This window comes from Leucoraja erinacea, chromosome 10 (assembly GCF_028641065.1).
Source record: "Leucoraja erinacea ecotype New England chromosome 10, Leri_hhj_1, whole genome shotgun sequence".
In the NCBI taxonomy this organism is placed as follows: Eukaryota; Metazoa; Chordata; class Chondrichthyes; order Rajiformes; family Rajidae; genus Leucoraja; species Leucoraja erinaceus.
Window position 1 is genome coordinate 26,636,390 of NC_073386.1, and position 23,495 is coordinate 26,659,884.

General features: G+C 39.1%; 1 protein-coding gene across 1 annotated transcript in view; it reads left to right on the top strand.

Moving 5' to 3' along the window:
• Positions 1-23,495, top strand: part of faf1 (Fas (TNFRSF6) associated factor 1) — a 264,696-nt gene that overhangs the window by 146,854 nt on the left and 94,347 nt on the right. The window contains exon 9 of the mRNA XM_055641801.1: positions 17,979-18,074. Within this exon, the coding sequence (XP_055497776.1) occupies positions 17,979-18,074 (96 nt within the window). The remainder of the gene's footprint in view (positions 1-17,978; positions 18,075-23,495) is intronic.

Below are 23,495 nucleotides of genomic sequence, written 5' to 3' on the forward strand. Positions count from 1 at the left end.
AGTCAGATGGCCGCCCCTTCTAGAGTGGTGCCTTCTGTAACTTTGGAGTTAAAAATTGAGTTCGAGCAGAATTTGACTGCACAGTTGTAAGTGTACAAGCTGGGAACACATCCTTGTGGGAGTTATGGTGGAGGACGTTTTGTCACCCGTCTTTACTGATTGTGGCCTATGGGTTGAAGATTCAGTCGTCAAGTCCTAGGTCCAGAAGTTTGGCAATAGTTGGAATTATGGTCCTGAAGACACAGCTACAGTCTATAAATTGGAGTCTGAGTAAGTGTCCTTGTTATCCTGATTTTCCAGTGATGAATGTAGGGCTGTGGAGATGAGTCAGCATCTTAGGATTTCAGCACCTAAGTTACAGGGAAAGGTTGAACAAGATAGGTCTTTTTTCTTTGGAGCGCAGAAGGTTAAGGGGGGACTTAATAGAGGTCTTTAAAATTATGAGAGGGATAGACAGAGTTGACGTGGATAAACTTTTTCCGTTGAGAGTAGGGAAGATTCAAACAAGAGGACATGATTTGAGAATTAAGGGACAAAATTTTAGGGGTAACATGAGGGGGAACTTCTTTACTGGTGGTAGCTGTGTGGAATGAGCTTCCAGTGGAAGTGGTGGAGGCAAGTTCGATTTTATCATTTAAAAATAAATTGGATAGGTATATGGACGGGAAAGGAATGGAGGGTTACGGTCTGAGTGCAGGTAGATGGGACTAGGTGAGAGTAAGTGTATGGCATGGACTCCAAGGGCCGAGGTAGCCTGTTTCCGTGCAGTAATTGTTATATGGTTATATGGTGTCTATCATAGACATGTTGTAATAACCAAGTAGGCAAAAACTCAATCTTTCAAGGCTATCTGGGGATGCTGGAATTAATGTGCACTGACCAGCCTCTTGAAGATAGTGGATGCCAGAGCCATTTGGATATAGTCATTAAGGCATGCTACTTCAATTTCTTTGGCATCAGGATGATAGTGGTCCTCTTAAACCAGGAAAGAACCTCAATGGAGTAGGGAGCAGTTAAAGATGTCTGCAAATCCTCCTGCCAGCTGTTCTGTGGAGACTCCATCCAGACCTTTTTTGCATTCACAAGGGTTCACTCTCAGAAAGGCCAATCTGACATCTTTGACAGTAACCGTGGGCACAGATACTCCCGAGGCTGTTGGAGGACCGTCATTTCATTGACCTTCTGTTCAAAGTGAGCAGTGATTGCATTGAGCATGCGTTGTCTGCCCTCCCTTAGTAGTCCATTGTAGTACATAAACATTGCCACAATACACGTTTATCCTGGGACTAGTTTGACAGAATTCTCTCTCGGCGTCCTTGATGGCTTTGTGAAGATCATGTATAGATTTCTTGTACCAGTGGGTTATTGTTTGATTGCTGTGTCCAAATGTGTGTTTTAATATTTTAATGTATCTTGGTTTGTCTTGTGTGGGGGGTGGTGAGGGGGGATAGGAGGGAATCTCTTTCGGTCGGCTCCTCCACCGAGAGGCGGCTTTTTCCATGTCGCCTCCCTCGCGGTCTAACACCATGGATTGGTGCTTCAGCCTTTTTTAGACTCCTCATAGTGAAGGATTTATAAATGAGTGTAAGGCTTAAAAGTTATTCACAAAACCTTTTGAGTTTTCCCTCCCCAGACAGCTTGAAACAGTTTTCACTGGGAGAGTGCACCCACGCCATTTTCAGCCATGAATTGACATTGCAACGTTGGTATTTAGAGCACAACATCTAGGCAGACTGCCATCGTTCAGGGTTGGGGCATGAACTGTATATTTCTGAATGGATATATGCTATGGTTGTATATGTAGATCTTCGCTGAAGCATTAATATCTTTCTCTCCATCTGTTTGAATTATTTTGACTTATTTGAGAGATTTATGATCGCGTGCAACAGTTACAAAGGAAATCAAATTGCTGCGTCTTTTTTAAGGAGATCTTTTATAATTGATCACTGTGTGGCCCCCAACAATACTATAATTTAGTAGTGTTGACTTTTGTATCATACTTAAAAGTGTGATGCAAAACTTAATAGTTAAACAAATACATACTTAATAGTTAATCTCCCAAATGATTATAAAATTATTATTATTATCATATTAATGTTATATAACATCTTAATTTATTTTAAAATAGTAACAGTGATCTTTTTCTATTCCAGTTTTTTTATTATTTGAATGCTAAATATAAATTCTTCTTGCCAATAGAACTACAGTCAACATTTACAATAGTAAATTATTCTTGCTCTCAAAATAATGAAAACATGGCCTTTGTTTAAATGTAAAATGAGAATCTAGAATGATTGTATGTTTTTACTTTGTCACAGTTGAACTTCTTCTGAATGAAAACATTTACCAACCAGTGAAGTCTATAAGTGATTCCCCAGTGAGGGTATGCTAGAACAGAATTATTGACAACTAGTACAGTATCCCATCCCTCATTAAAGTGAGAGCTGCAGCCGTCAGTGTATTTTTACTATCTAAAGGGATTCAAAAAATAATATATTAAATGAGTGTTGACTTAGATTAAGTTAACTGATGTTGCCAGATGAGCCAGGTCCATCAGGTTCAGAAAAGAATCAAGATTATACAGGAATCCAATTACAGCAAGCCTATCCAGTTTCATTGTTTATTGAGCTTGAGGTTAACAAGAAATGTAGAGAAAATGGTTCCCATGGCACCGTGAGTCTTTCTCGCATCCAGCAAGTAAATTTAAATGAGTAGAAGCAAATGCAGTTTTTGAGTACTTGATTTTATATACTGCAGTTTGTCAAGATACCGAGGTACAAATTTCTACAAAATTCTATGACCATAAACTTCAAAGAGGTGGGTACCGTGTGAGAAATATGTGACATGAAGCACCCTTGGAAGAATTTGTTTTAAATTGTTTTACTTTGAAAATAATTTCCATGTGGTGGTTTGGGTTCAGGTCCATGAAAACCAGAGCTTAGGTGGCACTGAATGACACTTAGATATCACATTGCAGGAGGTTGACAGACATCATGGATTGTCCTGAGGAGTTTTTCCATAATTGCTGACATTTATCCAGTGTTTCACAGTATTTGCTAATGTATTAATGCAGTCAGTCTTTGAGAGGCTGCTCATACCTTTTTGCCCTGGCTTTTATGGTTTCCTAAATTCATAGACCCACTGAAACTTATTCCCTTCTGGTTGCCTTAGTGACAGAGCTCAGAGATAAGCCTAGGTAGAGCCCTTTTGTGATTGCTTTCAGGTGACATTCAATGATAGCTTGAGTAGAGTGTCCTTTTATAGTTCTTGTAATTCACAAAATGATAACAGCTTTCATTCCTGAGATCCAAGGGCTCTAGACCATTCCCAGGTGGGATTTGTATTTGATTTGCTACTTCATGCCAGTGAGGCTGTTAGGTCCTTGTGGATGATGAGATTATGTCATATGGCACGGAAACCTGAAGATGTCAAGAAAATAATGGTTGCACTATTGTTGCAGGGTAAACTTTCAGCCCCTGTTTTCAAGAGTTAAGGCGAAAAAATAAAATAATTTTAATGAATAATGCTCTTATTTGCTGAATAATTGACTGCATTTTCATTTAGTTTAATGATTTTTTGAGTAAAGGAAATTATGTGCTAGCCAAAGACTACAAACATTTATACCATCTGTTATAAGAAGGTCGCTGCATACCATCATACACAATGTGAAAATGCTGAAACACGAAAATGCTAATTTATTCTAAAATTCATGAAATGACTTAGATGCTCGTGATTTAATTTTTTTATAATTGAAGTGCTTTCTTAGCTCTCCCTTTGTCTCATAAAGACAATTTGGGATAGAGCACTTTTTTTGCGTGCACATCTGAAGTATAAAAAAACATTAAAAATGTGATATTCTCTGGAATAACTAGTTGCAAATTATGGTAATTTCACTCCAGATGCATGTCTGATGCTGGTAGTATTTAGGCTTGTGTACACATAAAACTGATTAAATCTAGCTGAGTGGTTTGGGAAGCAAGTATGAAAAGTGGGATTAAGAACCTAGAGGATTTTTTTGTGCTTCTTTAACACAAGTTGAGTCATACAATCTTATATTAAACTTTCGCCAATATTGTGTTTATACTGGACAATATTGCTGGCATGTCAAAAAAAAACCCCAGTATAATTGTAGGTAATTCTTCTGCCTTCAAGCATCACAAAGGCTTAACCAGTTGTTCACCAGATACTAAACTGAATCTGAACGTGCAGAAAGGATCTTTGCTGTAACAATCTGATATATGGTCAACTTTTTCATATTGGCAAAAGTGATTTGTGTCAATTGAATGGTTTGAAGGTCTTCATTACCTTGCTTTTTTTTTAACATTCTTCCCACATTTTTCCATGGTTATACACATAAAACAAATGTGAGTTCACAGAGCTTTTTTCATTTAAGTTACTAGCTCTGAATCCTTTAATTTATAAAGTAAAAAATACAGTTTCATCAGCTGTTGTAGACAGTTTGCTTACTTTTCTCTGATGGGCTATTATATCTAAATGAACTTGCCAGGGGATGATAAATCACACTGAACTACACATTACATATTAGTTCTCACGAGCTTTAAGCGTGGTGTACTTTCCGACTTTATGCAAGCCTGTCTGTATGCTTGATAACATTGCGGAATGGGGCTTGCTGCCACACTCATCACATGTTCCTGAAGACTGAATATACCAGTTCTGAATTATTTTAACAAATCTTGCTGGCAAGACCAACCTGTTGCGAGACCTTTTTTGGCATATAAAACTGATGAAAACTATGATATTTGCAATTTTCTCAGCTTTCCAGTTGTCAATACTTCATGTTTATGCTTCTAATTATCCTTGGACACATTCAATGTTATTAAATATAACCTTTTTACTTTTTTATTAAAAAAATAAAATTGCCTAAAATACGATTTAAAAATGGCAAAGGTAATCACAAATAATAAAAAAGGCTACTTATCTTTTTTTAAACCATTCTTCCTTGCATATTCAAATAAATGAGCCTTGGGATCCTGTGCCGTTTCTAAACTCCTTCATGATTCAAGTATAAATGCTAGGGAATTCCTGGGATCACAGCTTGTATTGCTGGAATCTCTGTGGATCTCATTGAAATGTACATTATTCTTACAGGATACAACAGGGTTGATGCAGAACTTATTATGCGTGGCCTATTCATGCTTCTGTTTCTTATTTTCTTATTTTCCTCACATCCAGCACATCACTGGTAAAATTTGGCCAGCAAGAGCAGACTTCCATATCTACATGAAGTCCTAAAAATGTGCAAAGGAATTCCTAGCAGAACCCAACAGTTACCAGATCTTTGGGGGAGACTGAAATGTAAACAAATAGAATGGGGGGAGCCTTCAATATAATTACAATTTCTTTTTTGCTGATTGTATATTGGTGAAGAAGGCTTATAAGTGAAGTTTAGCTAAAGTGGACAATATGTTTCCTTATAAGAATGCTTCCTTATATGAGTGGATGATCCCCCAGCAAGCATTGATTTGTTCTTTTGGTGACTACTGAACTGCTGGACTTCCCTTGTAGAATGAAAGACGCATTATTTTGAAGGATATACTTTCTCACTTGAATTGTTATGAATGTGCCAACTTAAGATTTAAACAGTTAAAGCAACTGCTAACTCCACCTGGATTTTTAAAGAATTATAAATGTTATCAAGGGATTCAACAAGTTTTCTGACCATGGAGTTTTCTGACTCATCTAGCAGATTTAAAGCTCTTCTAAAATACCAGAGATTTTGGAATATAGCCAACAGATACAAAGTAGCAAATGTAAACCACAATTTGAGAAAGAACTGAGAGGAAAAATTAGGAACTATAAACTCGTCAGCCTGACGTCAGTCGTGAGATAACATTAGATGGCTAAAGGAATTGTTAATAGCCAGAAAATAGTGGTTAATAATATATTGAGCAAAATAATGCTGGAAGAATTTGTCGGGCCAGGCAGCATTGTGGAGGGAATGGACAGGTGCCGTTTTGGGTTGGGGCCTTTTAAAGGTGCTGCCTAACCTGCTGCGTTCCTCCAGCATTTTTGTTTTCCTCAAGATTCCACCATCCGTAGTCTCTTGTGAATTCACTTTCCTGCCTCACTGCAAAATTGCTCAAGGATGCCTTGAGTCTTTCAAATAGCAGAAAAGTCATTTCAATGTCCTTCCTATAGCAGGTGACCAAAGCTGAACACGATATTCCAAATGCAGCCTCACCAACGATGTGTATAACAGTAACATGACATCCCAACTTCTATATTCAATACCCTGAATAATGAAGGCTAATGTGCCAAAACTTTATTGACCAACCTATCTACCTGTGACTGCACTTTTGGGGAACTAAATCCTAAATCTGCACTCCTAAATCCCTCTACTCTTCAACTCTCCCAAGGACCCTGCCATTTACTGTGAAGGTCCTGCCCTCGCTTGACTTTCCAAAATCCCAAAATGCAATTGCTTGCAATTAACTGCACAAAACTCTATTAACCAGTTCTCAGACCACTTGCATAACTGATCAAGATCCTGCTGTAAATTTTGATGACCTTTCTTCACTACGACACCACTCACTTTAGTGTCATCTGCATACGTACTAATTATGCTTAGTACATTCTCATCCAAATCGGTGATATAAATCACAATCAAATCATTGGCCTAGCACCAATCCCTGAGGCACACCACTCGTCACAGGCCTCCTGTCCAAAAAACAACCTTGCACCATCACCCTCTGCCTCCTTCCGTGAAGCCAATTCTCTATCCAGTCGCTGGCTATCCCTGGATCCCATGTGATCTAACCTTCCAGAGGAGCCTTAAATGCAGAATCTTATCAAAAGCCTTGCTAAAGTCTATATAGACATTTACAGCTTTGCCCTCGTCAACGTTTTTAGTTGCTTCTTCAAAAACTCAATCAGATTTGAGAGATACGATCTCCCACTCCAAAACCATGCTGATTTATCCCTAATCAGCCTCTCTCCATCCAAATGCATATGCATCTTATCCCTCAGAATACTGTCCAATAACATGCTTACCACAGATGTTAGGCTCACTGGTCCAGAGTTCCCAGGCTTTTCCTTGCAGGCCTTCTTAAATAGAGGCACACCCTCCTGCCTTCCAGGGCCTCACCCGTGCGTAATGATGATTCATATATCTCAGCCAGACTCCTGCAGTTTCTTCTCTCGCTTTCGACAGTGTCATCTGATATAGCTAATCAGGCCTGGGACATTTATCTAGTCTTATTCACCATAGGACATATAGCACATCCTTGGTTTTTAAGGGGCCCTGTTCTCTCTCGTTACTCCCTTTCCCTTAATGTACTCAAAACCTCTTTGGATGTTCTGTGATGTTATCTGCCAGAGCTATCTCCTGCCCCCTTTTTTGCACTCCTGATTTCCTTCTTAAGTATGCTTCCCAGTTTTCGAAACTCCTGCAGGGATACACTTTATCCTAACTGCCTATACCTGTCTTAGGCTTCCTTTTTTCCTGACCAGAGCCTCAATTTCTCTCGTCATCCTGGCTTCCTTACTCCCACCTGTATTGCCCTTCACTCTTAACAGAAACCTGCATGATCCAATCTCTCTTCAGCACACGTTTAAAAGCATCCCACTTTCCAAATGACCCTTTTCAGACAAGCAACCCACACCAATCGACTGCAGGAAGTTCCTCTCTAATACCATCAAAGTTTGCCCAGCTTCAATTCAGAATTTTAACGTGTGCAAACCCTGTCCTTATCCATAACTGTTTTAAAGCTAATAGAACTGTGATCGATAGTCCCAAAATGCTGGTTCACAGACACTTCAGCCCCTTTCCCTACCCAAGAGTAGATCTAGCTTTGCCCTCCCCCTTATTGGCCCCTTTACATATTGCCTGATATAGCATGTCCACTGAGTAGGTACCAAACGTCAACTGCCCCTTTATGCTAAACCGCCGTTAATCCCAATTTGTTTTTTAGTCTCCCTAATTTCTCAGGATTTCTCTTCAATTCTACCACTCGCCCATACACCAACAGGAATTTATAATGGGCAACTTGCATATATGTAGAGTGTAAGAGCAAATTTGACCACCGGAGGAAACGTGTGCACTCAGAATGCCAAACTCCACACTGACTACATCCAAGGTCAGGATTGAACCCAGGTCCCAGGCACTGAGGCAGTGACAGGAGGATATCTTTTGGGGAAACCAACTGTTGACATCAGCTGAATGTCAGAATAAATATGATGAAAGTGGATTGCTGAGGGAAGCAATCTGAGATTAGAAATCTTGTATTCTCAGATTGGTTCATCTGATTTCCACTTGTTTATCCGAGTCAAAATGAAACATAATGTAATCTCTGTAATATTTCCAGAATCGTAATATAATACAATTAGCTGCATCCATGATTACCCGTGTTACCAATGGATGCAAACTGGATATAATAAGTGAGGAAATGGTAAGTATTTGGGGGAGGATGGGGACCCACAGTCCCGTTTATATCAACATGTCGATGGTGGGAAGGGTCAAGAGCTTCAAATTCCTGGGCGTGCACATCTCTGAAGATCTCTCCTGGTCCGAGAGCACTGATGCAATCATAAAGAAAGCACATCAGTGCCTCTACTTCCTGAGAAGATTACGGAGAGTCGGTATGTCAAGGAGGACTCTCTCTAACTTCTACAGGTGCACAGTGGAGAGCATGCTGACTGGTTGCATCGTGGCTTGATTCGGAAACTTGAGCGCCCTGGAGCGGAAAAGACTACAAAAAGTGGTAAACACTGCCCTGTCCATCATCAGCTCTGACCTCCCGTCCATCAAGGGTATCTATCACAGTCGCTGCCGCAAAAAGGCTGGCAGCATCATCAAGGACCCACACCATCCGGACCATACGTTCATCTCCCCACTACCTTCAGGTAGAAGGTACAGGAACCTGAAGACTGCAACGACCAGGTTCAGGAACAGCTTCTTCCCCACAGCCATCAGGCTATTAAACTCAGCTCGGACAAAACTCTGAACATTAATAGCCAATAATCTGTTTATTTGCACTTTATCAGTTTAATTATTCATGTGTGTATATATTTATGCAATGGTATATGGACACACTGATCTGTTCAGTATTCGTGCCTACCATGTTCTGGTGTGGTAAAGCAAAGCAAGAATTTCATTGTCCTATCAGGGACACATGACAGTAAAACTCTCTTAGAAACATAGAAATTAGGTGCAGGAGTAGGCCATTCGGCCCTTCGAGCCTGCACCGCCATTCAATATGATCATGGCTGATCATCCAACTCAGTATCCCATACCTGCCTTCTCTCCATACCCCCTAATCCCCTTGGCCACAAGGGCCACATCTAACTCCCTCTTAAATATAACCAATGAACTGGCCTCAACTACCCTCTGTGGCAGAGAGTTCCAGAGATTCACCACTCTCTGTGTGAAAAAAGTTCTTCTCATCTCGGTTTTAAATTATTTCCCCCTTATCATTAAGCTGTGACCCCTTGTCCTGGACTTCCCTAACATCGGGAACAATCTTCCTGCATCTAGCCTGTCCAACCCCTTAACAAATTTTGTAAGTTTCTATAAGATCCCCTCTCAATCTCCTAAATTCTAGAGAGTATAAACCAAGTCTATCCAGTCTTTCTTCATAAGACAGTCCTGACATCCCAGGAATCAGTCTGGTGAACCGTCTCTGCACTCCCTCTATGGCAATAATGTCCTTCCTCAGATTTGGAGACCAAAACTGTACGCAATACTCCAGGTGTGGTCTCACCAAGACCCTGTACAACTGCAGTAGAACCTCCCTGCTCCTATACTCAAATCCTTTTGCATTGAAAGCTAACATACCATTCGCTTTCTTTACTGCCTGCTGCACCTGCATGCCTACCTTCAATGACTGGTGTACCATGACACCCAGGTCTCGCTGCATCTCCCCCTTACCCAATCGGCCACCATTTAGATAATAGTCTGCTTTCCCGTTTTTGCCCCCAAAATGGATAACCTCCCATTTTTCCACATTATACTGCATCTGCCAAACATTTGCCCACAGTAGGCGACAGATAGCACAATGGGCTAAGAGTTCGGCTGGCGACCGGAAGGTAGCCGGTTCAAATCCCGCTTGGAGTGCATACTGTCGTTGTGTCCTTGGGCAAGACACTTCACCCACCTTTGCCTGTAATGGAATGTTACGGCGGCAGGCGCGGGCACACCGCGACGCCCTGTGTCTCCCTTTCAAGGGAGATGCTAAAAATGCATTTCGTTGTCTCTGTACTGTACACTGACAATGACAATAAATTGAATCATTTCATTTCAATCATTTCATTTCATTTCATTTCATTTCATTTCATTTCATTTCTCACCCAGCCTATCCAAGTCACCTTGCAGTCTCCTAGCATCCTCCTCACAGCTAACACTGCCCCCCAGCTTAGTGTCATCCGCAAACTTGGAGATATTGCCTTCAATTCCCTCATCCAGATCATTAATATATATTGTAAATAGCTGGGGTCCCAGCACTGAGCCTTGCGGTACCCCACTAGTCACTGCCTGCCATTGTGAAAAGGACCCGTTTACTCCTACTCTTTGCTTCCTGTTTGCCAGCCAGTTCTCTATCCACATCAATACTGAACCCCCAATGCCGTGTGCTTTAAGTTTGTATACTTGAACTCTTGAACTCTCTTGTATTTATTAATATAAAACCTGCTTTGGCAGTATCACACGTAACCAAAGAACAACATAAAGAAGTAGGCTTGCAAATAATAGGTGATTGAATACTGCAGAAAAATTGTATGGTAAAGTTGGAATTTTAAGAAATCAGCATTTCGGATGTTTGAAAAAGAGAAATATTTATCCTCTTGTTTAATCTACTCAGCATAACAGATGCAATTGGTTCATTGAATTGTGCCATTATTAAACCACCATATCTGTGAGGCGAACCATTGATGACATGGTGGAAATATCACTTTCCACATATGTACAGTTTTAGGGAAAAAAAGAATCGGGGAGTACAATTGTACAGTGTTTTAATACTTAGTGGCATAATTTGCAACTGAGGGAGATGTCAAATCGAATTGCAGAACCGTATTAAATAAATTTACTAAATTCCCAATTTAGATCCCTATCATTGGTGATGCTTTCAAAAATAATGTTTATCTCAAAGTATCGTTCTGTAGTTATCAAAAGTGAAGTGTTTTCCACAAGTGGTAATGTTCATATGAATGTTCAGAAATTTTAATGCAAACGTGTGTTTACATTGTTAGGTTCATTCGAGTCCTCTCCTGACGTAATATTTTATACATATACTTTTCAGCAGGTTTTTCCTGAGGTACATAGAAATGGTCATCTTCACTTTTTTTCTAATTTGCTTTTGTAGTTCCATTGGAGTGTGCTTATTGGCTGCAGTTTGTGCATAGAAAACTTCTGGAAACAGTAGTGATGTTTTCTGAGTGATTTTTGTCTGGGGAATAAACATTGGCCAGGACATTGGGGGTAATTCCCCTTGTCCTATTTTTTAAATTGTGCCATGAGATCTTTTATATTTACCCAAGAGAGTTGATGTGTAATCAGACGATAGCATTAGAACAGTGTAGTGGAATTGCACTGTACTGTCTGCCTAGTCTCTGGAGTAGCACTTCATCTCACAACCTTTAAGTCAGAGAGAAAATGTTATCCACTTAATCACTGTAGGCATTCCAAGAATATATATCCCAAAAATATATATTTAAAACAATGTTAAATGGAACTATCAAGAGTAATTGAAAAGGACTATATTGAAAATAAGCTGGAATTAATTTTTCCAAACCCAAATATTCTAAAATGGCACGTAAAGCTTGATTTTGGCGTACATATTTTAAGACCAATAAATTATCTTTTTTTAGTTTATTATGTGTCAAAGTTTTATCTCGATGTTTATATAAGAATGCAGGAGTCTAACATTCACATTATTTAAGCACTGTATTGCCTATTGGGTATAGCTTGCAGTCTGTGTGCTATTTGCACAAGGTTATCCAAGATAATTGCTCTGGACCAGCTTGCCTGTTTTTGACATCCACTTTGTACGAGAATATAACAATCTAGCTTCCTGTTTAATTGTAGGCAAACTTTTCAAAATTGCATTGATCACAGTATTTTAACCCTGCCGTAAATGTTGCAACATGTCAGTCTAGTCCTGTTGGTGTTTTGCTGTGTTTTCTGTGTCTCTAATCTTTTCACAATATAAATTAGAGTATATGACGGCTAACAACTCTCAAAACACACGGCACATGAGGAAATTGATCATGATAAATGATGACACAAACATTTGTAAAAGTTAAACTAGAGTTTATTTTCTAAATTAAATGGACTTATATATATCTCTTAAATAGACCACTGCAGTTTGTTTGTTTCATAACTGTAATTAACCTGTTTTCATTTTAGGAATACACAGCTTTATGTCAAATTGTGTTTAATTATTTTCTCGTGATGAGCCTTGAGGTCCCTTACAATGTTAACTTAGCAAATTAAATGCAGTTTGTTCCCAAATGAAACTTGCACAAAATAAACACAGTTTGTTCCCAAATTAAACTTGCACAGTAAAATTGGAACATAAATAAGTTGCTGCCAATATGTAAAAATAAATGTTGAATATAATGCACTTATCCCTTTTTCAATTTGTCACAGTCTTCACACTGGTGTACACCCAAATCATGAGTATAATTAAATCACCTGTCAATATTTTATGGAAAAAATACTTTTTATATGACTGCAATAAATCTTATATAATTAGCGTATTTGCCATTGTTTAGTTATGTTAGCTAGGACTTTGGTGTCTGTAGGAATCACAAATTTCTGCAGAGTCAGGGTTTAATTTATTGAATTAGCATTGCAGCCATAATTAACCATCTTGTTTATTAACCTGTAAACTTAATATGTTTGTCTTGGCTTGGCCACATAGGATTTACTTTGCCTTGTGGGTTTCATAAAGGCAATTAAAGTAAAACAAGCTATTATTTTTTAACTTTATTAGTGGCTGTCTCCAAGATAAATCACTTTGGCAACTGAAATCTAGAAACACAGAAATAAACAATTCCCCGTTCAATTACTGAACTGACATTCTCACGGCTTCATAATATCCACTAAAATATTCTATGTAAGCAATTATAAATCATTTTTGCATGTATTCTATTTGTCAGTTAGACTACCTTCAATATTACAACCATGTGTTGGAATAATGTATTGACAGTGTGGTGTCTTTATTTTAATTAATCCCATAGTATCTTAACTGTTTTGTTTAAATAATACTGATTACTGACTATCTGTTAATTAGTGCAACAAATGAAAATTGATAGCTCAACATGTATGTTACGTCTTGACTCAATGGAACTCCGAATAAATAGTTTTGTTCTATTTGTAGCCATGAGAAAGAGCACTGGGGGAAGGGAGGCATTTTGTGAAAATATGATGAACAGATTGTTTAAGCCAAATTTCTCTGAGGTTTACAAATGTGGAAAAAAGGCTATAGGTATCAATCCACATTTGTGATGTTAATGGTGACCATTTATGGTTTTTCAGTTGCCAGTTATTTATTTAGACATTTGTTTGTTTTTTTAAATCTCCCAAATATCTACAGGATAGTGCCTTATGCATCTATTTACTGTGAATTTCCAACTGAGGGTCTATTTGTCCTACTTTTAGAACTTCAACAAATCTAAAGAATACGGTCTGCTCCTGAGGACTTGTCCTTCAATCTCCCTTTGGCTTCAAATTTTTGTCAGTCATGAACAGGGATGAGCTGGGCTGCATAGTTTGCTGTGACATGGAATCGAGTGTATTCATGGAGAGGAAAGAGTCACAGTTGAAGAATTCTAAGAAATGCCTTTTTGTCCCTGATAAATTCGCCTCCATTCTTGGGTTTCATTGTTATGTGACCTTGAAAGTAATTGAAGAAATTGTGCATATTGTGGATATCAGAGTATGTTGTGCCCATTTCCAACTGCACCTGTTCTTTAGGTGGAGGGTTTTTTTGTTTTTTTGCTGAACCCCTGCCTCTGTAGATGTGTGCTTTATTCTTTGAGGCCTGGCTGAACTTCCAATTAAGGAATATCTAGCATCTGTTGTTAATTAGCTAATCAAACCAGTTGGTGTTTTTAGGCAGCAAAACACCTCTACACACAGTTCTACTTGCAGACAAATTACATTGGAACTTAGGACAGTTGAGATGATGTGGGCAATGCGGCTCTTGTTAGTTGCGACTTATTGTGTTATCTTTGAGGCACTGTCCTTGAGATTAACTATTTTTGCTCAGTCTTTGAGACTTCAATTTGGACTTTCTTGCAGCATTGTTTCTATTAGTTCCATTGTTTTGGAGCAAGGCCGATGGGGATTACCACAGATTAGACAGTAATTGGTCTAATCGTCATCGGTACCTCTCATGATACAGGAGGTCCTTACATCTTTCAGCATAGACAATGCCCGATTCAGGTGAGTTGCCATAAAATCTAGTAATTTCCAGTGAAATGTACTATTGGTTGTAACAAAGACCATGGTCCAAGTATTTTGTCACTATTTCACAGCTTAATTTCCTTATCTGGGAAGAACAGTGAATGTTAAGGAACCTCAATGACATAATTATAAACATGGAGAACGGAGACAAATCCAACAGGGAATATCCTGCTGAATGCCATTGAAAATATATTTTTCAGGACAGTCTTGGATCATCCCTTCAAATTTAGAGGCAGAATGGATACATAGAAACATAGAAAATAGGTGCAGGAGTAGGCCATTCGGCCCTTTGAGCCTGCACCGCCATTCAATATGATCATGGCTGATCATCCAACTCAGTATCCTGTACCTGTCTTCTCTCCATACCCCCTGATCCCTTTAGCCACAAGGGCCACATCTAACTCCCTCTTAAATATAGCCAATGAACTGGCCTCACTACCTTCTGTGGCAGAGAATTCCAGAAATTCACCAATCTCTGTGTGAAAAATGTTTTCGGTCCTAAAAGATTTCCCCCTTATCCTTAAACTATGACCCCTTGTTCTGGACTTCCCCAACAACGGGAACAATCTTCCTGCATTTAGCCTGTCCAACCCCTTAACAATTTTGTATGTTTCTATAAGATCCCCCCTCAATCTTCTAAATTCTAGCGAGTACAAACTGAGTCTATCCAGTCTTTCTTCATATGAAAGTCCTGACATCCCACGGATCAGTCTGGTGAACCATCTCTGTACTCCCTCTATGGCAAGAATGTCTTTCCTCAGATTAGGAGACCAAAACTGTATGCAATACTCCAGGTGTGGTCTCACCAAGACCCTGTACAACTGCAGTAGAACCTCCCTGCCCCTATACTCAAATCCTTTTACTATGAATGCTAACATACCATTCGTCTTCTTTACTGCCTGCTGCACCTGCATGCCTACTTTTAATGACTGGTGTACCATGACACCCAGGTCTCGTTTCATCTCCCCTTTTCCTAATCGGCCACCATTTAGATAATAGTCTGCTTTCCTGTTTTTGCCACCAAAGTGGATAACCTCACATTTATCCACATTATACTGCATCTGCCATGCATTTGCCCACTCACCCAGCCTATCCAAGTCACCTTGCAGCCTCCTAGCATCCTCCTCACAGCTAACACTGCCCCCCAGCTTCGTGTCATCCGCAAACTTGGAGATGTTGCATTCAATTCCCTCGTCCAAATCATTAATATATATCGTAAATAGCTGGGGTCCCAGCACTGAGCCTTGCGGTACCCCACTAGTCACTGCCTGCCATTGTGAAAATGACCCATTTATTCCTACTCTTTGCTTCCTGTCTGCCAGCCAGTTCTCTATCCACATCAAGACTGAACCCCCAATACCGTGTGCTTTAAGTTTGTATACTAATCTCTTATGTGGTACCTTGTCAAAAGCCTTCTGAAAGTCCAGATATAACACATCCACTGGTTCTCCCTTATCCACTCTACTAGTTACATACTCGAAAAATTCTACAAGATTCATCAGACCTGATTTACCTTTCATAAATCCATGCTGATTTGTCCAATGATTTCACCACTTTCCAAATGTGCTGCTATCCCATCTTTAATAACTGATTCTAGCAGTTTCCCCACTACTGACGTTAGACTAACTGGTCTGTAATTCCTCATTTTCTCTCTCCCTCGCTTTTTAAAAAGTGGGGTTACATTAGCTACCCTCCAATCCTCAGGAACTACTCCAGAATCTAAAGAGTTTTGAAAAATTATCACTAATTCATCCACTATTTCTGGGGCTACTTCCTTAAGTACTCTGGGATGCAGCCTATCTGGCCCTGGGGATTTATCGGCCTTTAATCCATTCAATTTACCTAACCACACTTCCCGGCTAACCTGGATTTCACTTAGTTCCTCCATCTCATTTGACCCCTGGTCCCCTGCTATTTCCGGCAGATTATTTATGTCTTCCTTAGTGAAGACAGAACAAAAGTAGTTATTCAATTGGTCTGCCACGTCCTTGTTCCCCATGATCAATTCACCTGTTTCTGACTGCAAGGGACCTACATTTGTTTTAACTAATCTTTTTCTCTTCACATATCTATAAAAGCTTTTGCAGTCAGTTTTTATGTTCCCTGCCAGTTTTCTTTCATAATCTATTTTCCATTTCCTAATTAAGCCCTTTGTCCTCCTCTGTCCTTCAGCTAACTCCAAAGCAAAAACAGTACAAACACCTTTTCTGACTTTTCAAAACCGTCTGACTCTCTGTGGAATATCTTTCTCATGCAGAAATTCTTCCAAACCTTATGACTGCCATACAATGAAGTGCAAGCAAGCAATGATCTTAAGTAATAGATCCACAGCAGACCAGTCTCTCTGGACACAATTGTCAATCAAGATGTATAGTTACAAAATGCTGGAGTAACTCAGTGGGTCAGGCAGCATCTCCAGTGGATGTAATAATTGGGTTAGGACCCTTCTACAATGGATGTAATAATTGGGTTAGGACCCTTCTTCAGACTGATTGTAGGTGGGGGGTGGGGGATTTTTCCTGTTTTTTTGCTTCCAGTCCCTCCCCACCTCTGAGTGGGAAGGGACTGAAGATTAAATGTGACTGAGGATTATATTTACTGCAGGATTGCTAAAATCCTGGGTAACAAAAGCAAACTAAACAATAGGAATGGATTGCTGGAGATGGTTGAATAAAAATGTTAGCAAATAACTGAATTTTGGTGCTGCAATAACATGTACAATGAGCATATGATAGCATGTTAAGTGCCACACTATCAGCAACCAAGCTGACATTTTATGCACAAATGGTCATCAACTCCAGCATACAAAATTCATCAGTCTAGTCTGCCGTCTCTGATTTTACCTGGTACAAAATTTGTATTTGTATGTTGAATGTGTTCTTCAAATAGATTTGAGAGATGTACTCATCTAAAATAAGCGGACTTATGCACCCCAAAAAGACAAGAAAAATAAAGAAAATAGGACATTCTTTGTGGCTGCTTGTGTATCATAAATCCTAGTTTTTTTTCTCCTCTATCCTTGGTTGTTTAATATTTATTGTTGTGGTGTTTTTACCCAAGCAATTTCTGCTGCACTGAAACTGGCACATTTAGGTTACCTGTGCATACATGTACTCTTTCGATTTTGGTTGTAATAATGAATTAACCTTGCACATTTTATACTGTTTTATATAATTTAAAACATGTACCTAATGTTTCTATAGTTTTGAATTCATGTAGTTATTTTTTTATGCAGCTTGTACTAAAATTAAACTAGAATCTGGAATAAACAATAATAACCTGTATCTTTAAGATTCAGTGTGTAATTTTACTGCTGTCTAATTACATCAAATGAACTTCATGTTGGCCAAATGTCATCCCAGTAAATCACTAATATGTAGCATCCTAAAATGAGACTGAATCTATGATTTATAAAAGTGAAAACAAAAATACTGAACATTTGGAGCTGTTTACCGGAATGATTTTTGATCAAAGCCAGAAAACAATGTTATGGCCATCTGTAAGATAGCTGCACAGCATATTGATTTATTTAATGTTACTCTTGGTCTTTTTACAGGTTACTTTAGCTGCTGCTGGACTCAGTTATCCCTGCCATCGACTAATAGTTAGTAAAAGGCCGTCACCTACACAAACCCGAGAACAGTCTGAAGAGGTAACACATCTTTTGCTTTTTCATTAACTTTAAATTTAATGTGTATTTTACCAGATTGCACACAGCACTCGAGATGATGTTGCAACTAAGTAGCAATGTTACAAAATTTTGAGATTTTAAAAATCAAGTCTGCAATTTATCCCATCAGATAAAGCATAAAAATAAGTTTAATTTGACACCTAATTCACTTTCATATCTTCAGTATTAAAAAAAGTTATGGCCATTTTCATACTCGGATATTAGCATCTTGTTCCCTATTGCTTTTCCATTGACTTAACACAAAAGCTGTGATCGAGGACAGTCAAAAGCCCATAACTTTCTTAAAAATTAAGAGAACTGAAAGACATTTTCAGTTATTATAGATTGAAGCATTCTGAAACAAATATGAAACAATCTTACTTGGATGACCTGAAATTAAAGCATATAATTAGTTAGTTACCCAATTGTAGCTAATTACATAATTCAATTACTAGATATAAACATCCATCCATTTCTTAAGAATAGATTAACATTTTTAAATAGCCTAAGTGTCCAAATAACATACACACAAGAATTCACAACATAACGATTTTTAAATCTCATTGTCATGGATTTATAGGCCAGATGGAAGGAATTTAGTGTTTAATACCTGCAAATTTATGGCCATTTAAATCATCTTGCGAGTGGGTTTTTCTGGAACGCGATGATTTGGAACATTGCGGTGAATTTAAATCCCATATCGGCAGGAAAAATACTGCCGGTTCGTATGGGGGGAAAAAAATCACCGTTTCGCAAAGTAAAATGTGAATTAAAGGTGTCTTAAGGAGCACTTTTATACATAAAATAAACGGCTTTCCTTTACCTGTCCCGTATGTGAAATTCGTCGGCGTTGACGGCTTTAGAAGCTGATTTTTAAATCACTCCAGCGCTGAACTTGTCGGGTGATTTAAAAAAAATAAAAAATAAAAATTCACAGCGGAACAATTCTTCAGCAAAAGCTTGCACTCTGAGAAAATATAATCCAGGGCAGGTAGGTGAAAACCGCATTTTAATCCCCCCCCAAAGGCGCAAAAATCACGTACACGGCCAGTGGCAGAACTGCAGCGCCACTGAAGGTAAGTTTTGTAACATACCTAAACCAAGGCCCAAAATAATTTAAATAAAATAATCTCTCTGGTACTCACAGAAATAAAAGTGAATCTACCTTTGGCTTCCTAATTGCCTGCTTTACTTACACTTTAGCTTTCTGTGAGTCGTAAACAATGACACCCAGATAAGTTTGAATGTGAACTTTTCTGAATTGCGTACCATTTAACTAAAGATTCAGCATTTTCTTCTACCTAGATAACATCTAGTGCTGAGATGCCATCTTCTGGGTTACATTGCTTCCCAAAATCACAGATTGGAAGGAGGCCGTTCAACTCATTGGTCATTGGCAATTCAGACGGTCCCACTGTCTGCCTTCTTCCCATAGCCCTGCAAATCTATACTCTTGGCCTTGCAAATTCCCTGTTCTTGCCTATTTAGCTAGCTTCCCCTTGAATACCACAATTGAACCTGTCTCCACTACACTTGGCCGGTGGATTTCACACCCTATTCACCTGTTGAATTTCCTCAGAAATTCCTTGTTTCATTTTTTCCTCAATCTTTTGCCAATCTCCATTATTCTATGTCCTATAGTTATTGACCATGACACCAGTCCTCTTAAGTTGTTCTTCACTGAAATAACTTTGGAAAAGGTGCACAAGAGATTCACCAAAGTTGCCGTATCTTTTTTGATGTGCCACCCAGAATTGAACACTGTTCTCCAGTTGGGATCACAGCAGTCTTTTATAAACATTCATCATGATTTTCTTGTACATCATGTCTTTGTTTATGTAGCCAGGAACCTGTATCCTGTTTTTAAAACCACTTTTGTAATCAATGCATATATACAAAAATGTAAGTTTTAACTTTTTTCATCATTATATTTCACCTGCCACATCCACCCTTTCTACCAGCCTGTCTGAATCTCTTTGAAGCTTATTACTGTACTGCTTATGACAGTTTGCTCTGACAGCTACAAATTTATGCCCTGTAAACTGAAGTCCAAATCATTAATATAAAGAAGAGTGTTGGGTCTACTCCTAATAAGGTGGTGCCATCGAGTGTGGCTGCCTCGCCTGCAGCTGTCTGTCCCCTCATCCTTTTTGTTATTTTTAGTCTTTTTTAGTCTGTCTGTTTTAGTTTGTTTTTGGGAGATCTTTGGTCTTTTTTATGTGGGGGGCGAGGAGGAAACCGTTTTTCTTAGTCACTTCCTGGTCGAGGATGAGTCTACCCTCCGAGCCACATCTTCGCCCCCTCCTCGCGGTCTACCATATGGATTGGCGTGACCTTTCCTACCGGAGACCGGCCAGAGCGTCAGCTTCAGCTGTGGCACCGCACTGGATTCCATCGCGGAACGAGCGATGCCTTACCGGGAATCGCCGTGTTGGAGCTCCGGAGTGCTGCAACTGCCGACTTCAACACTGTTGAATATCTCTACCATAGTCAAAGTACAACCAGTCACAAGCAATCTGTATCTTTTCACCTATCTTCCATCCATGCTTCTGCGACCCCTTTTATACCATGACTTATGGGGTAAATGATAAATTTATTGTAGGACAAATTCCTGTTCGAAGTCCACTAATATTCCTTCAACCATATCTCCCTTAAGGACACTCTGTTATTTCATCTAAAAACTGTATCGTTGTTAAATGTGATTTACTTTGAGCAAATCCATGCTGACTATCCAATCAACCCACCCTATCCAAGTGCTAATTCGGTCCCAGATTGTTTCTAGAGTCATCCCCATTTCAGATGTTAACCTGATTGGTCTGAGGTTGCTTGGATAAGGGGCTGTCCCACCACGGCAACCTAATCTGCGAGTTTAGACGAGTTTGCCCTTGACTCTTAACTCGCAACATGGTCGACACGTGGTCCAAGGAGGTCCTATGAGGTCACTGGAACTCTCCTTCATGGCCGAGGGAAGTTCCCGAATACTCACGGGCTCAGCTAGGTTGCGAAAAAAATGTCAGCATGTTGAAAGATTTTCTGCGAGTAAAATTTGGTCGGCATGGTTCTTTTTAACTCGTAGTGCAGTTGAGTGGGGTCGCTATTTAGTTACAGGCAGTCAAGGGCAACCGTAGGCAATTTCCTTCGCTGACCAGGCATTTTGATTGGCTCATTGGAGTTTTCAGGACCAAGGAAAACCGCTCCCCCGCTTTCCCTAGCCCCCGCCTTTGCGTTGTGTTTGCATGTGTGTGTGCGGTCGGTCGATCCAGCTCGCGTTTTCAACCCTGACGGTCGATCAAGCTCGAAGTTTTTCAGGCGAGTGCCCTCGAGCTTGAAGATCGAAGACACTCTTCTTAACTCACGGATTAGGTCGCCGCAGTGGGACAGCCCCTTTAATCCCTATGTACTTTTTGAACAAAGGTTTAATATTTGCAATCCCTGGTCTCCACCATCTATAGATGTTTGGAAGATTATGGCCAAGTTTTCTGCAATTATGCCTTAACAGCAACCTAGGATGCAAACCACCTTGACCCAGTGATTTATCCATTTGAAATGCAGTTTGCCTTTACCTTACAATTTTATGATATCAATTTACTAATGAGAATCGGGTATTGACTATTTTCAAGAAACAATGCCCCAACTGACTTTCCAGCACCACAAAATCTACTACTATTATCTCCATTGATTTTTCATTATGCAGAGGGCTAATTGAACCAGTCATGTGAATAAAGTGGCAATAAAAGTTATGCACAGGCTGGGAATGCTGCAGTAAATGGATTATCTCTTGATCCTTCAAATCCCTGTTACTATCTACAATGCAGCACATGATATGCTTACCACTTATTTGAATTGATCCCACAATCCACACACCTTGAGATGATGTCGTAAGCACATCTGACACTGATATAATGCTATATATCCATGCTCTGAAGTGTTGGTGTATTGCATTACAATCATCGTATCTGCTGCTAACGGGGTAAGAATATTATGTTGTGCCTAGCTGGCACATAAAGCCATGAATTTACCGTTAGCTTCAAACAGTTATCGGGGTAGTTCAATCTTGTGAGGTTCCACAGCAATTTGTTCGATGGAATCATTTAATGAATCCTATGCCAGTTTAACCTGCGGAATTGGGGAATTCGTTGCGGATTGTACAGCAGTGAAAGGACAAAAGGAATTGTAGCCTGTTTTAAAATTAATTTCGGTTTTGGTTAATGTTTCTGGGGTAATTTTAATGTATTTTCCGTTTTTTAAGTTTTACTTTTGTACTTCATTTAAAAATATTTTTAAATGTCACTGAATGCGAAAGATGTTCAGAAACATTTCTGATAACACTTGGTGATCTAATGGCCATTAACGTTGTTTGGGGGCTTTGTGGCTGTCAAAGTTGTAGTTAGTGTTTTGAGAAGGGTATCTTTACTGCTCTGTTGGAGGCCTTGCTGTTACTCAGGCCATGCTGCTGAGATCCAGAATGCTTTTGGCCGTGAAGGTAAGCCTTTTGCATCTGGTCCAGGTAGTTTTGTGTATCAGGCTTGAGGATACTCAGATTCTGTGGTGTGCTTTTGATAACTTCCCCATTAAGTCAGGTAAAAGCTGATTCTTTGCATCTTTATGGTTCCATAATAAATTTGAATGCCTGGGAAATGGTTTCCGAGAGTCGCAATGTCTCCCATTCTCCTGCGAGATCTAGCAAGGAGAGAAACAAAATACATAAAATATGAGAAGTAAAATTGTTTCCTGTCTAAATGTTACCATTAGTCATCTTCAATGAAATATGTGTTCCATAAAGCTTTAAAGTAATGATTGCTATTCTAGCTAATCATATTTTATAGACCAATGAGAAATGTGCAGTATTTTGTAGTATTACTTTCAGTTCACGTTTTCTAAATAAACCACTTCAGGTTTATTGCTGTGGTTGTTTATAATTAATTTGAACAGCATGATTGTAGATGACTCTATGAATAATTCATGAATAGATTTTATGTCTCCACTTCATCAGCTTGGCTAGAGTTCTGTCAGTTGTTGTTTGAATGTGAAAACTGTTCAAGTTGAAAGAAATGCTAGAATTTATATGGTGCAGGTCACAATGTTAGGACATCCCAGTTTACTTTTGAATTGCAATAAATGTCATAAAATATAAAATAAACTCAACAATTCAATTTTCCTCGCACAAACTCCCACAAATGTAACTATACTAGTTAACATGTTTAAGTGATGGTAATTTTTACTCTATACTGGCAATGACACAAGGTGAATTCACCAGCATTTCTTCAAAGCATTGCTATGGAATAATTTATGTCCACCCAGAAGGGCCATTTAATTGTGGTTTAATGCACTTTTCGACAGTTTTCACCAATATAATTAAAAGTAATCATAAATGTGGGTCGCAGTGATTCAAAATTTTAAGTG